The sequence below is a fragment of the Mesocricetus auratus genome, unplaced genomic scaffold (assembly GCF_017639785.1).
Source record: "Mesocricetus auratus isolate SY011 unplaced genomic scaffold, BCM_Maur_2.0 Super-Scaffold_100009, whole genome shotgun sequence".
Taxonomy (NCBI): Eukaryota; Metazoa; Chordata; class Mammalia; order Rodentia; family Cricetidae; genus Mesocricetus; species Mesocricetus auratus.
Genome location: NW_024429193.1, coordinates 53,727,949 through 53,742,747, shown reverse-complemented (window position 1 = coordinate 53,742,747; position 14,799 = coordinate 53,727,949). Strand labels below are relative to the sequence as shown.

Below are 14,799 nucleotides of genomic sequence, written 5' to 3'. Positions count from 1 at the left end.
CTTCGAACTCACAGAGGTCCACCTGCCTCTGCCTCTGCCTCCCGAGTACTGGGATTAAAGGTGTGCACCACCGATGCCGGGCCAGGTACTAGAATTTTATTTTTTTTAATTTCCAACATATAAACATTTTTATTTATTTGTTTGTTTGTTTATTTATTTATTTAGTATGTATATAGCATATGTCTGTAAGGCTGCAGGTCAGAAGAGGGCACCAGATCTCATTACAGATAGTTGTGAGCCACCATGTGGTTGCTGGGAATTGAACTCAGGACCTCTAGATGAGCAGGTAGTGCTCTTATCCTCTGAGCCATCTCTCCAGCCCGGTACTAGAATTTTATAACAAGATTTTTCATAAAAGTCTAACCTGAAAACTATCCAATATTAATTAACACAACTGATCAAAAAACTGTAACGCAATCACACACTAGATTATATACATAAAAATGGTCTATAACGTTAAGCTACAACATAGATGAACCTAATAAACATAATATTCAACAAAAGAAATCTAGATAAAGAGTATGTGCTACATGAAGAGTTGAGATTAATAACTGGCCTTGGAAGGACTAGTGATTAGAGCTTTTCTGAATAACAGTAAAACTCTATTTTAATCTGAGTCTTGGTTACAAAGTTGTATTTGGTTTAACTTAAGGTGAATAATTAAGAGCTGTATTTTTTCTTAGAAATATTTCAATTAAGTTTTTAAAGTGAAGCTGTTATTTAATATTGTTTCACATTTTAAACAATGTGGTTATGAATAACTTAATATAAAGGGTTTTTAAGCTATATAGTCATACTCGCTGGTTAGTTGCCAACTTGACGCAAGCTAGAGTGATCTAGAAAGAGGGAACCTCAATCAAGAAAATGCCTCCATAAGACTGGACTATAGGCAAGTCTGTGCATCAATTTCTTGATTAATATGAGAAGTTCAGTCCACTGGGAGAATGCCACCCTGGGCAGGAGGGCCTGCCTGAATTGTATAAGAAAAGATGAGTGTTGATGAGGGATTAAGGGAGGGAGTGAGGGAGGGAGAGGGAACTGGGATTGACATGTAAAACAAAATTGTTTCTAATTTAAATTTAAAAAATCATAAAAAAAGAGAAAAGGAGATGAGCAAGCAATGGCAATCAAGCCAGTGATCAGCGTTCCTCCTTGGCTTCTGCTTTAGTTCCTGCCTTGAGTTACTGCCCTGACTTTCCACCATAACAGACTTTGTCATAACAAAACTAGAACTACAGTTGACTAATTCTCACAAGTTGCATAATATCTTTGTGTATTTATCAGGTTGGGACTGAATTTTTTTTCTTTCTTGCTGGAATGGTCAACAAGAACCCACATCATAAAGAACATGAAATATATTTGAGGCCAAATCCATCTCTGTGCCTTATTTAAAAGTGAAAGAACTGACCCTATAATGAACAAATACTTCTTCCCATTTATTTCAAGGAAACGAAGAAAATAAGACAAAAAATTTCAATTTAAAAGAGTGGAAACAGGTTCATATACTTTTCACCTCAACTTGCAAAAGTGTCCTTGTAAAGACCAGTCATCAATGACAGACTCTGATATCCCCCAAGGAGAGCCTCACCCTCCCTGGGGAATGGAGTGGGGACTGGACACGGGGGGGGGGGGGGGACTAGGGGAGGGAGAAGGTGCTGGGATTAGCATGTGAAGCAAGTTTGTTTCTAATTTAAATTATATCAGTCTTCAACACTGGGATAGGAATGACTCATTCTCTTAAGTTATAAACCTGGGTAACAAATCTATTTAGCTGTGTATCTGACTGAGTAGAGGAAAAGAAACATAAGAATTGAACAGCAAATAAAAGATGGGTTATCAGATAAAATTCTGTACTTAGTGTGACAAGGTTGTATGAGTTCCCTGCTGATTAAATAAATATGTGAGCTGGGTATGGTGGCACATGCTTTTAATCCCAGCACTTCAGAGACAGAGGCAGAGGCAGGAGAATCTCACTAAATTCAAGGCCAGCCCAGTTTACATAGCAAGTCAAGGATAGCAAAGACTACATAGCAAAGACCCTGTCTCATAAAACCAAAAGAAGTAAACGTATAGAAGGAAGCTAAACTTGAGTCATCTTGCTTATGACAATTACTCCAAGATGATTGCTAACTTTGAAAAGCAGAAAAATGATGTACAACAAATAGCAATTTGGGTGGTAACTACAGCAGTCCAGTAAAGCATCACATCACATTCAAGACTTTGCATTGGTAAATGACAAGTCAGTTATGCAATCTGCCCAAGATGCCATTAAGTTTAGACAAATAAAAAAAAATGATTTAAAAAATGAAACCATTTCATGCTGATACCACAAAAAAAAATGGTCTTAGCAAAAACAGGGGGTATATGTGTACGAATCTATGGCATATTAATACCAAAACATTTTTATTAAAAAATTACCGTTACCTTGGAAATATATCAACCAACCTTTACGAATGCTGTAGATAAAATTTTTTTTGCTGATGTCCGCAGACAATCTCTGTTATCTTTGGTTTTGCCACTCTCCATTGATGAGGAAATCCGAGATATATTTTGTGAAGGAGTTGTTTTAGAATCAAATTTCTGACAAGTGGTTTCAGCTGATTCCAGTAAAGATGTCTGTATTTTCTACATTGAACAAAAATTATTAAAACCATATTAGTTTTTTTAAAAATAATTTCTCAGTATAAAGCCCATGTTTGCCTCAACTCCAAAAATTTTCAGGTTCATTCACCTTTTAAAGGAGGAAAAATACCAACAGGGAAATTTTCAGAAAAGCAAAACCTGAAAGAAATGGGCATTTGCTCCATTTTTGAGAGTAAATATGTTACAAATTTACTCAACTCAATGATTTTCTCAACTCTGTCTTTGATTCAGCTTCCTTTAGCAATTCACATGGTAAATTGCTAGTAATTTCCTTCCACATACCTTACACATATAACCTAGTAAATGATACAAATTTCCTAGTAAAATACACACACACTCAGGAAAAAGAGAGAAACGGAGAGAGGGAGAGACTGTGTTTGTGCGTGTACTGGGATCAAACTTAGAGCCTTACACATGCTAGGAAGTCCCCTATGACTGAGTACATCCTAAGTCCTCAAAGGTAGAAATAATTACTCTAGTAGAATATTATATGAATTCCAAATACACCATATTCTATTTTATCTCTTTGGTTACCATCATCTCCATTAATACAATTATAAAAATATTCAACTGGCAGAATGAAATACACACAGATATGTATATGTGCACACACACAGGACTAAAGTACAATATTTCAAAGGTTGGGTATTTAAACTTAGAGAATTAGTTTAAACTAGGGTGTATAAGGTTAATGATTAAAAAGTGATGCCAAGAGTTTGCTCAGTGATTAAGAGCACTGGATGTTCTTCTTCTAGAGTATCCCTGTTACATTCCCAGCACCTGCATGGTAGCTCACAACTAATGATGCCCTCTTCTGGCCTCCTTGGGAACTATAAGCACATAGTGTGCAGACATGAAATGAATGACAGCAAAACACCCATACACATAAAATAAAAAATAAAGGTGGGGCATACAAATCTGAGTAGCCTGTGCTGCTACCCAGTGCCATGGTGATGACTGGGCCAGAGCTACAGGAGAAATTCAAGTCTCGTTCTGTAGCACTACTGCAGCCAGGGTCTGTGTTTAGGCCTGAGGCTCCTGTTACCATCAAAATCCAGGGTCTGGGCCTCCACCTGGGGCCACAGTGTCCAGGGCCACACTGCACACTGCTGCTGGGGCCATGCCCTTTTGAGTAGCCTGCACTGACACCTGGGGCAATGGTGACTTCCAGACCTGGCTGTTGCCAAGGACCATGCCTGGGTCTGGGTCCTACCACAGCCAGGGTCTGTGTTGAAGTCCTAGGCTTTTGTCGCCACTAAAGATCACACAGAATCCCAGAGTCTGGACCACAACCTGTGGCCTTGGTCTCTGGGGGCTATGCTGCCACCAGAGCCATCCTGATCTAAGTGGTTTGTGCTGCCACCCAGAGGCATGATGTCATCTGGGCCTGAGCTGCTCCTGAGGGCCATATCTGAGTCTGTGGTCCTGCTGCAGCTGGGGTCTATGTTTGATGTCTATGGCTCATGTTACCACAGGGGGCCATAGGAACCATGCATGATGAAATTAGAGGGTCATGCTGAGCTGGCCTCACCCTTCAATGGCCCTGGGAAAGCTGGCCTTGACCTTCACTGTAGCAAGAAAGCTGACCTCCACATTCAGGAGAGATGGCCACAACCTTCACAACAGGCAACAGACAACTAGTCCTGATGGTAGCACAGAAGAGCTGGCTCTGTCTGTTGCCTGAGGGGGCGACCCCAGTGGACTGGACTGACCAGCTCAGCTACCACCCAAACTCAATAGTTGAGCCTTGGGTTAGACTAACATAAGGATCTCCATGACTCAGGGTGGCCACAGTATATCCAAGAGGACTCAGTGATGATGGTGTACCAGAGACCAGAGACCTTGAACCAGACCAATGACTCACTGCAATGAACATTTCCAAGTAAAGCTAATTGTAAAAAGAGTATACTGTATGACACACTGAAGCTTCCAATGCCACTAGGAAGTGGTAATAAAGAGGCAGGAGCCGGGCGTTGGTGGCGCACACCTTTAATCCCAGCACTCGGGAGGCAGAGGCAGGCGGACCTCTGTGAGTTCGAGGCCAGACTGGACCAACAGCCTCCAAAACAATACAGCGAAACCCTGTCTCGAAAAACCAAAAATAAATAAATAAAATAAAAATTAAAATTTAAGTGACTATAGGTAGTATTAAAAAATTTAAGTAGGAACATATAATATTCTCTTCTCTGGGTATATTATTATCTTACCAGGTAATTACAAACACATATCCTGGCTTAAATTTGCCTATCTAGAAAAATGAGCCACTAATGAAAATGATTCAGTTATTGCCTTACACTAATGATCTATCACTTCATAATCATTTTTCCAGCAAGTGGGAATTTTCATTTTTCTGGACTTTTTTTGAGAACTGATCTGGTGGTGGGCCTAAAAAGGCTTGGATGTGAGGCCCAGTGTAACCTCCTGAGCCTGGCTAGAGTTTGACGACCTATCTGTGGCCTGTAACCTCCACGTGGGGGTGACTGAGCAAGGCCTGATGTAAGACTGCCCCCTGCCTAGCTACCTGCCAACTTGGTGGAATTTTTTTTTTTTTTTTTTTTTTTGGTTTTTCGAGACAGAGTTTCTCTGTATTGTTTTTGAGGCTGTCGGTCCAGCCCGGCCTCGAACTCACAGAGATCCGCCTGCCTCTGCCTCCCGAGTGCTGGGATTAAAGGCGTGCGCCACCACCGCCCGGCGCTTGGTGGAATATTATTGGCCTTTACTCCTCACGTCACCTTAACCCATCCTCAGATTCCCATCCCCTACCTCAGCCCTATATAAGTTTCTGCCTGTTAGAATAAATCGAGATCCTGCTTCAACAAGTCTCCCAACTCAGTATTTATTTTTCCCGGTAACTAGGGCTGGACCGGCCCTTCCCCAGCTCTACCTGCCTGAGAACCCAGTACTGGGACACCTTATATATTTCAAGTTGTCTTTGAACCTGCCAATCTTAGCCCCCAAAATGCAGAAGTAAAGGCCTGGTACTTTTATTTTTTCAATTGCATTTCTGTTTCTTTTTCATATATGTTTCTGTACCATAACTGAAAGTTCATATTTTTTCTGCTCTCTGGATTGACTTCATCAAAGGGCATACTTGGAATCTCCAGACTGTAGCTTTTCCAGGATAGATTTTCCCAGACTAGATCTCAGACTGGAGATTTAAAGTCACTGTTCCACCACCTTGTGGCCATGTTAGGGAAATGCCATTTATCTGACTGCCTAAAAGAAAAGACAGCCCTGGCTTTCCCACAAGTATCGCTTGGAAAATACATCTTTCTTCACAGTAATGGAAATAATCACAGAAATATGTATTTCCATAAACACCATAATTTTCTGAATATTGTATTTCAAATGATACAGAACACACATTGAATCTCTCTGTTGTATTTACCTTATGTCATTTACTCTATGCCAAAAATTATTTTAAATAGTTTATAAATACCATCTCACTTAATCCTCCTAACAAATTGAAGATGTAGATAAAATAATCTCTTTAGAAATGAGAAAGACAAGGTATGAAGAACTTAAGTAACTTACACGAAATCAGAAACATTTGATCAACTGAATGATTACATCAGATCTATGATATACTAGCATGGTTTTAAAAAGTATAATTCTCAAAGGCCTAGTTACATTTCTTGAATTCTTTTTTTAGGTTGGGCAGCATACATAACATGCAGACTCCCCAGATAAAAGATATAGCACTTAATAATCTATCTGATAACAGATATAATTGTGTATATTATAGAGTTAAACATGAATCAGCATATCTCTACGAAAACAATATATAATTTAATTATATGAATGTTCCATATTTACAAAAGAATATCAGTGATTAAATATGTTTTCATCTTTATCAGATAGTGCACTGACTACAACTTTGTTGGATAATTTTATTATGATGATAATTTCTCAAATGATAATCTTTTCAAGTGTCTGATGCAGTCTGGGAAAATAAAACATCAAGTATTCTAAACAGATTCAAAACTTCCTTTTTCTCTTTTTTTAACTCCAAGGACACAAAGCTATTCCAAGACTAATCTGTTTCTCACTTCAATGTGACTATAACAATAGTAATGTCTGTTGTAAGGCATCATCATTATTTTAAAAAAATAAGAGTTTAATCCCAAAACTGGTAAATTAGAGGCTCTGGATTAACTCTTCTTCTCTTCAATGGAACTTGCTTCCATTGTAGGGAGCTCTACTAACATAACATTTTTATTACTATTATTGTTATTTTATTATTTTTGTGTTTATATCGAGATGGCTCAGCAAATAACCTACCAACTTTCATTCAATCCAAAGGACACACATGATAGAAGAACCAGCTCCCATAAATTATCCTCTGACCTCCACATAGGCACTACAGCAAGCACACCCACAAGCGCGCACACACACATACGCATACTAAGTGGATAAATGCAATTAAAAGTTTTTAAATAATTATACTGAAGCTATCTCCAAGTCTCCAAAACAAAACAAAATGACAAATCTTTTAAAATTTTAGCTAATGCCTTTAAATTAATATAGCAAGAAATAATTTTGGAAATGAAATTGTGTGGCATTGAGTTATTTTCCTTCTTAAAAGTAACAAGAATTATTTCTAAATAAAAGTTTGAAACATGAGTTGGTGCTGATTTATACCCCAGGGGCAGAACATTTGCCAAATACACGCAAGGCCCTAGGTCCAACATCCTGGACTGAAAATAAACTGTTTATAATGAAAACAGAATGACATAAAACTCTTACCTTGTCTTTTTTATCTTTGAGAATAGCTGTGTTTTCTTTTTCAAGTTTTAGTTTTTCCTGTTAAAAATAGCAATATATATATACATATATATAAAACGAAGAATACTATTAATACAAAATAAACTTGTCAAAATATTTTCTAATAACTATTGAAGAATAAAATTCATTTCTATAGAGTCATTATTTGGCTTTATCTTTTGATCCTATTCCCTTTCTCTTGCATATCTGTGGAATCATTAATGAGTTTAAGTTCTGAATCTCAACTCTTACATGTAAAATGAAGTAGATGAGCAAAACTACAGAGTAAGGGATACATACAAATAACTAAACAACAAAGAGTTGCAAAGAAATCCAAATCATAGTCTGTCATGAGAGATACAATCTTTTCCCTCAGATGTTAACAAAGTATATCTCAATGGTACTTTGAATAATGAATTAACTTTTAACATGAAATAAATATGATGTATAAAATAATATTCTGAGCAGCAAAAAGTCATATTAACATACAAACTTAACAAAAAATATATATCTTTGGATAAATAGGGTGTGTGTACAGAATAGAAACAGCCAAGAAAAAATGGAGACTATGATAAAAGTGTAACAAGCTAGACTATAGGGTTTATTCGGTAGTTGAAATAGAAAACCTAAGCCTTGCTTACAGAAATGAGAATGTATTGTGCTTCTGGCTAGTTTTATGTTAACAGGACATAACTAGAGTCCTTTTGGAAGAGGAAACCTCAACTGAGAAAATGCCCCCACCAGGCTGGCCTGTAGGCAAGCCTATGGTACATGTTCTTAATTGAAAATGTGGAAAGGCTCAGCCCATTGTGAGTGGTGCCAGCCTGGGCTGGTGGTCCTGGGGGTACATAAGAAAACAGTGTGACCAAAGCCATGGGGAACAAGCCAGTAAGCAGCACTCTGCTACAGCCTCTAAATCAGTTCTCATCTTCAGACTCCTCCTCTGCTTGAGCTCCTGTGCACAGGGGACCATAAATCTGAACTATAATCAATCTTTAAATTCTAATTATACAATCTGAATAAACTGCCATACTCTGTTTTAGTTCTGGTCACAGAATAAGAAAAGATGAAAATCTTGAAACTCTCTGTCCATATCAAGACAATAAAAAAAAATTAGAAGTTCTAAGTAAGAAGACAAACTAGAGATAGTCTCTGTGTGAACTGGTGAAGGAGAGAGAAATCTCACTTTTTCACCTACATGATTCATACAGCAGTGGCCAGATCTGATCTTGAAAAAGTCTACTATTAAAACCTAGCTACTCCAAGGACCTAAAATCAGGGAATAACCACAGATCAGGAAACCTCAATTACAGGATCCAGGTAAGAGAGGGACCAAAGTGACTGTTGTGGAGAGCAAGAAACCCACACACTGACAAGTCAAAGGATACAAGTGACAGGAGGCTCAGCTCAGGCTGGAAGTGAATAGAGATAGCCCCAATATTCCAGGTGGTGAAAGATCTTAAGTTTGATTATTCTACACCAGCAGATGGATTGAACTCTGGAGTCACCAATCTGCTATTCACTACTAAAGAGATTGAGAACACTGATGTACCAGGAGTGATACGAGATGTCATTCTGTAAATCTGTCTCACTTATTGGCTGAATAAAGCACTGTTGGCCAATAGGGAAGAAAGATAGGTGGGACTAGGAGTCCAGGAGGATTCTGGGAAATGTAGTGAAAAGACTGGTCGCCTCAACGGGCACTTAGGAGTGCATCCTCAAAAAAGATAAGTCCTTATAAAATATATATTAGTAATTATGGGTTAACAGTCAAGTCAGAGCTAGCCGATAAGAAACCAAGCAAACAGTCAACAGCTTCATAATTAATATAGTGTCTTGTGTGGTATTTGGGGGCTCAAACAGCTCAGCAAGGCCAGGTGAGAGGCAGGAAGACTAAACGTTACACCAAGAGTGTACAGAATACTGAGTTGCATCTTTCAAGTCCTTCACCTGCACAAATCTCAAGGCTGTAGCTGTTTCCCACCTATCCCAATCACATAAGAAATACCTGTCATCAAAAACATTAACCACTGTAAGGACTTTGATCTGAGGAGTCTTAGAAGGTTGAAAGAACCTGGCTGGACCACAGATTACAAAATTAAATGTGACCCACAGAGGCACCTCATAAACTAAGAAGAAAAACTAACAAAGTGAAGATAACTTTGATGAACTTCAGACTTGTCCAATATCCACTTGCCAACAGTCCAATTCAAGATCACTACATCCAGCAAAACTACCTTTTAAAACTGATATATAAGCCAGATGGTGGTGGTACACGTCTTAAATCCCAGCCTTCAGGAGGCAGAAGCAGGTAGATCTCAGTGAGTTCAAGACCAGCCTGGTCTACACAGCAAGTTTCAGGACAGCCAGAGCTACACAGAGAAAAACCCTGTCTCAAAAACAAACAGCCCCCCACACACACAACCTGACATATAAAGTATGTATCAAGACAAGCACAATAATTCAATTCATGACCACTGTACTAAAGTAGATCAAGAAACACAATACACATGGGGAAAAGAAAGACTTTCTCAATCAAGAAAGCACAGGCAAAAGTAAACTATATGAGAGGAAAAGATGAGCAAAGGAGAGCTAGGAAGGAATCTACCAAGCCCATCACAGTAAACCAGTAAACAATAATACTATAGAAAAAAAGAAAAGAACAAAAATCCAACCAACCAAAAAAACAAGTAAATCACTGGAATAATAAAAGAAAAAAAGACTCTCAGAATTTACTTTAAATGTGAATAGCTTCAATACACCAATAAAAAAATACAGATTTGCGGATTAGATCTAAAAAACTAGATACAAGTATGTATTGTCTCCAAGACACCTAGGAGTCAAAGTTTGAAAAACAATATACCAAATAAACAGAAACCAAAAGCTAACTGGTATAGCTATTTTGATACCTAGAGTAAAGTATATGTCAAACAAAAATTAGTCAATGTCAGGGACCTCTGGCCATCAACCAGGCACGGCTGCCTCACGTACTCATAAGAAAAGACCCTCGCCGGGCGTTGGTGGCGCACGCCTTTAATCCCAGCACTCGGGAGGCAGAGACAGGTGGATCTTTGTGAGTTCGAGACCAGCCTGGTCTATAAGAGCTAGCTCCAGGACAGCCTCCAAAGCCACAGAGAAACCCTGTCTCGAAAAACCAAAAAAAAAAAAAAAAGAAAGAAAAGACCCTCATAGAAAGTACGTGACTCGGAACCACCCTGCTACCTGCCAAATTCCAGAAACAGACCTGTGGCTTATCTAGGGCATAGGTTTAAACAATAGAAAGTAGAGTGTGAAAGATAAAGTCAGAATCTGCAGTTAGGTTACCAGAGGACACAGGATGACCTACCCATCCCACTGACCTTCCGCTATGCCATGTTCATCGCAGCTACAGCACACCCCCACCCCATTCCTTCCCCTCCTCCCTTCCCCTATATAAATCCCTTTGGGATGAATAAAGTTGTCGTCTTGATCAGACTCTTGTCTTGGCATCGTCCTTGTGTCCCCTGCCCCCCATCTTTTTCTTAGGTGTCCACCAGACCCACGTGTCCTGCGGGTCGGGACAAGTCAACAAAGATGAAGGCTATTATATATTAATAAAAGGAACAAATCACCAAAATTACATAGCACTGTAATTATATAACCACCAAACACTAAGATATCCAATTTCAAAAATCAAACAAACAAAACCATGAAAGATCAACAAATCTTGACACAACAAGAGTTATTTCAATATTTAACTTTCTCCACTACATGGGCCATCCAAAGTAAAAATCAGGATTTTCAGAGTTAAACTACACACAAACAGACTTAGTTAGTAAAAAAAAAAAATATTCCAACCAACAAATACAGAACATGCATTCCAAAGGAGCCAACTGAATCTTCTCAAAATGGATCACAAATCAACTTTTTCAAAAAATAAAAACAGAAATGACTTTTTGTATCCCATCATGAAAACACATAAAACTAGAAATTGTCATAGCAAGAAAAACTACATAAATACATGGAGACTGACCTCTACACGCTAGAAAAAAACAGTGGGACATTAATGAAATTAGAGGAAATGGTTAGAGCAAATATGTCTAGCAGATAGTAAATAATATTGTGTGCTTACGACTTTAGTAAGGTGAGATTTTATTTGTGTTTATTAAAGAGGAAAAATGGATTCAATCCCCAGCATCTCAAAACAAAATAAACATAAAACTTTACGTTCAGAGTTTAATCAAGCAAACAAAAAGTAAAGACACAAAGATTTTTCTATTGAAACTTATAGGATAAAGTTAAGTATCAATGTTGTTACTATAGGTGAAATGAAATCAGTTTACTTATCCATTTAATATTTATTAGAAATATACAAATTTCAAAAAAAAACAGAGATAAGACATAATCCTAGCCTTGAAAACTTGTGAAATAATAGAAAGTGTGCGTGCCTGAGAATACTTAAATATAATAAAACTGTGAAATTTTCCACAGAATGAAAAAGATAGAAGACTTAAGTATAAAACAAAGTTAACAAACTCACTGAGACTTCAAATTGAAACTCTTTTTACCAAACTGTTGCAGAGTTAATAGAACAGATTTTGAAATCATGCAAAATATAAACAGATTTGAATTCTAGGCTATTCTAGTTTCTTATGTAATCTTGAATAAATAACCTAACCATTACAAAAAAGAAGACAGTAAATATTGCACATTAGTAATTATTAAGCTAGCCGGGTGTTGGTGGTGCATGCCTTTAATCCCAGCACTCAGGAGGCAGACACAGAGAGGCAGGCGAATCTCTGTGAGTTGGAGGCCAGTCTAGTCTATTGAGCAAGTGCCAGGATAGGCTCCAAAGCTACACAGAGAGAAACCCTGTCTTGAAAAAAATATATTATTGTTAAGCTAGATATTAATGCTCAGCAGAGTATCTGCCACACAAAAAGTTTAAAAAGGGTATTTGGTACTTTTAAGTGTGAGTCAGCACCTTACAAACCACAAAATATCGTAAGGATGTAAGGCATTTTTCAATTAACTATAAATAGCTTTTAAAAACTCATATTAAACATACAAGCATTTACTATGAAATAGTATTTCCTTTTATACGTTTCCAGTCTCTTTTTTTAATTAACTCACTCTTTTTCATTTATTTTTTATCACAACCAAAGTTTCCCCTCCCTTCTCTCTCCTCCCATTCCCCCAATCTCCCTCCCACCCCCCCACCCTACCCCATCCCTGCTCCTTGACCATCCATTCCTCCTCTGTTTCTGTTCTGAAAGGGGCAGGCTTCCCATGTGTGTCAGCAAAGCATGACATATCAAGTTGAGGTAGGACTAAGCTCCTTCCTTGGTATTAAGGCTGCACAAGGCAACCCAGTATGAGAGATAGGTTCCCAAAAGCCAGCCAAAGCATTAGGGACAAGCCCTGATCCCACTGCTAGGAGTCACAAATAGACCAAGCTACACAACTGTCACACATATGGAAAGTTCCATAACCAAGCACTGGACCGAGCACCAGGAATCCTGATGAAGAGAGGGAGGGGTCAAGGTTATCATAAGCAAACCACAGAAACAACTAACCTGGGCTCATAGGTTCTCACAGACTCTGGAATGACAGCCAGGAAGCCTGAATGGGACACACCTAGACCCTCTACATATAGTATTTCCTTTTATCTTTACTTATGGGTACATATCCAAATTAGATATATTCAGTAGAGTTCAAGTGCTCACAGAGACTATAAGCATTGAATTTCCCTCTAGAGCACAGTTATAAACAAATGTGAGCTACCTCAGTGGGTGTGGGAACTGAACTTAGATACTCTGCAAGTAATTGCATGCTCTTAACTTGACAATCATATCTTCAACCCTCAAGGTAATATTTCTCAAACAAATACAGCATATTTCAAAGCATTTCTATTCTTGAAAGTACGTATATACTTGTTAAATGGAATGTGTTAAATGCTTGCAGGGAAAAAATAGAGGACAGCAGTGTTTTCTTACTATTAATTACCCAAATTTGTCAAATTATTGTATAATATGACATTTATAAAATACAATGAACGTGATGCAAAAATCCTACAATAATCTTACATATAATGGCACAAAACCTACTTTTTCTTCTCTTTCTATTTCAAGTTGCTTCTTAAGGGATACAAGTTCGTTTCTGATATTTGATAGTTCAGTCTCCTAAAGAAAAAGAAAGATGCATATTTCTCAATCAATGAAACTATAACCTACTGCTTCAAATAAATCTGCTCTAGAAAAAAATTAACTCAGAAAGTGTCATTTTAAAAATCATATATGTATACACACGGACTTTGGACTCCCATAGAACAATGTGAGGTGCACTCTCACCCTGAACTCTTAGGGAAGGGTCTAGGCCCTGCCATATATGAAATGACAGACTATGGACACGCCCATGGAGGGCCTCACCCTCCCTGGGGGAATGAGGGGATAACGGGGGGGGGTTGGGGGGAGAGCACGGGAGGAAGGGAGGGAATGGGAGAGGGACCTGGAACTGACTTGTGAAGCAACCTCGTTTCTTATCTAAATTTAAACTGGAAAATAAAATATTAAAAAAATAAAATAAAAAAAAATAAAAATGAAAAAAAAATCATATATGTAGCTGGGCAGTGGTGGCACATGCCTTTAACACCAGCACTCTGTGAGCTCAAGGTCATCCTGGTCTACAAACTTGAGTTCCAGGACAGCCAAGGCTACACAGAGAAACCCTGTCTCGAAAAAAAAAAAAAATCATACATGTATGCATACAACAAATGCATACATACACATACTAATATTTTCTTATTCCACCCCACTCTTCCTATTCAAACACCAAAGCTTTAAATTTAGTTTAACTGACTTTTTAGCACTTCTGTTAAAAAAAAAAACACCTTATACTACAACATATAATAAATTAGAAAAGCATTCTACCAGAAAATACGTAAAATCCTTTTTGATCTCAAAGTGTGATTCTATAGATTAAATATCATGGTTCTACTTAGTATTATCCTTTTTCCTAAATGCTGGTATTTTAAGAGTTGGCTTTTATTGATATTTGTCCTGTCTTACCAAAGCAGTCTTCACAGATAACTGTTCTTGTTCTCGATTTTTACAAAGTCCTAATTCTGAGTCTCTTTCTTCAACAATCTTATCATATTGGTGCTGTATCAAACAAAGAAGGCATTTTAGGTACATTAAAATGGATGATGTTTTAAAAGATTGATACACTAAGTATTAAATATTTGAAGAAAATGATCATGATAAATTTGAGTGAATATGTATTTTCATTTTTCATATACATGTTCTAAAAACCTAAACAGTGAAACATAGACAAGTTTTGGTCATAGTTCAACACAAAAAAGAAAAGTAGTTATTTTAATTGGAAACATTAAATTTCATAATTTAAGAAGTATAG

At 37.7% G+C, this 14,799-nt stretch overlaps 1 protein-coding gene across 1 annotated transcript in view; it reads right to left on the bottom strand.

The window, feature by feature from the left end:
• Sycp1 (synaptonemal complex protein 1) overlaps positions 1 to 14,799 on the bottom strand; it is a 97,521-nt gene that overhangs the window by 6,232 nt on the left and 76,490 nt on the right. The window contains exons 26-29 of the mRNA XM_040752137.1: positions 14,454 to 14,546; positions 13,494 to 13,568; positions 7,390 to 7,446; positions 2,446 to 2,625 (exon numbers count right to left, since the gene is read on the bottom strand). Coding sequence (XP_040608071.1) covers positions 2,446 to 2,625; positions 7,390 to 7,446; positions 13,494 to 13,568; positions 14,454 to 14,546 — 405 coding nt within the window. The remainder of the gene's footprint in view (positions 1 to 2,445; positions 2,626 to 7,389; positions 7,447 to 13,493; positions 13,569 to 14,453; positions 14,547 to 14,799) is intronic.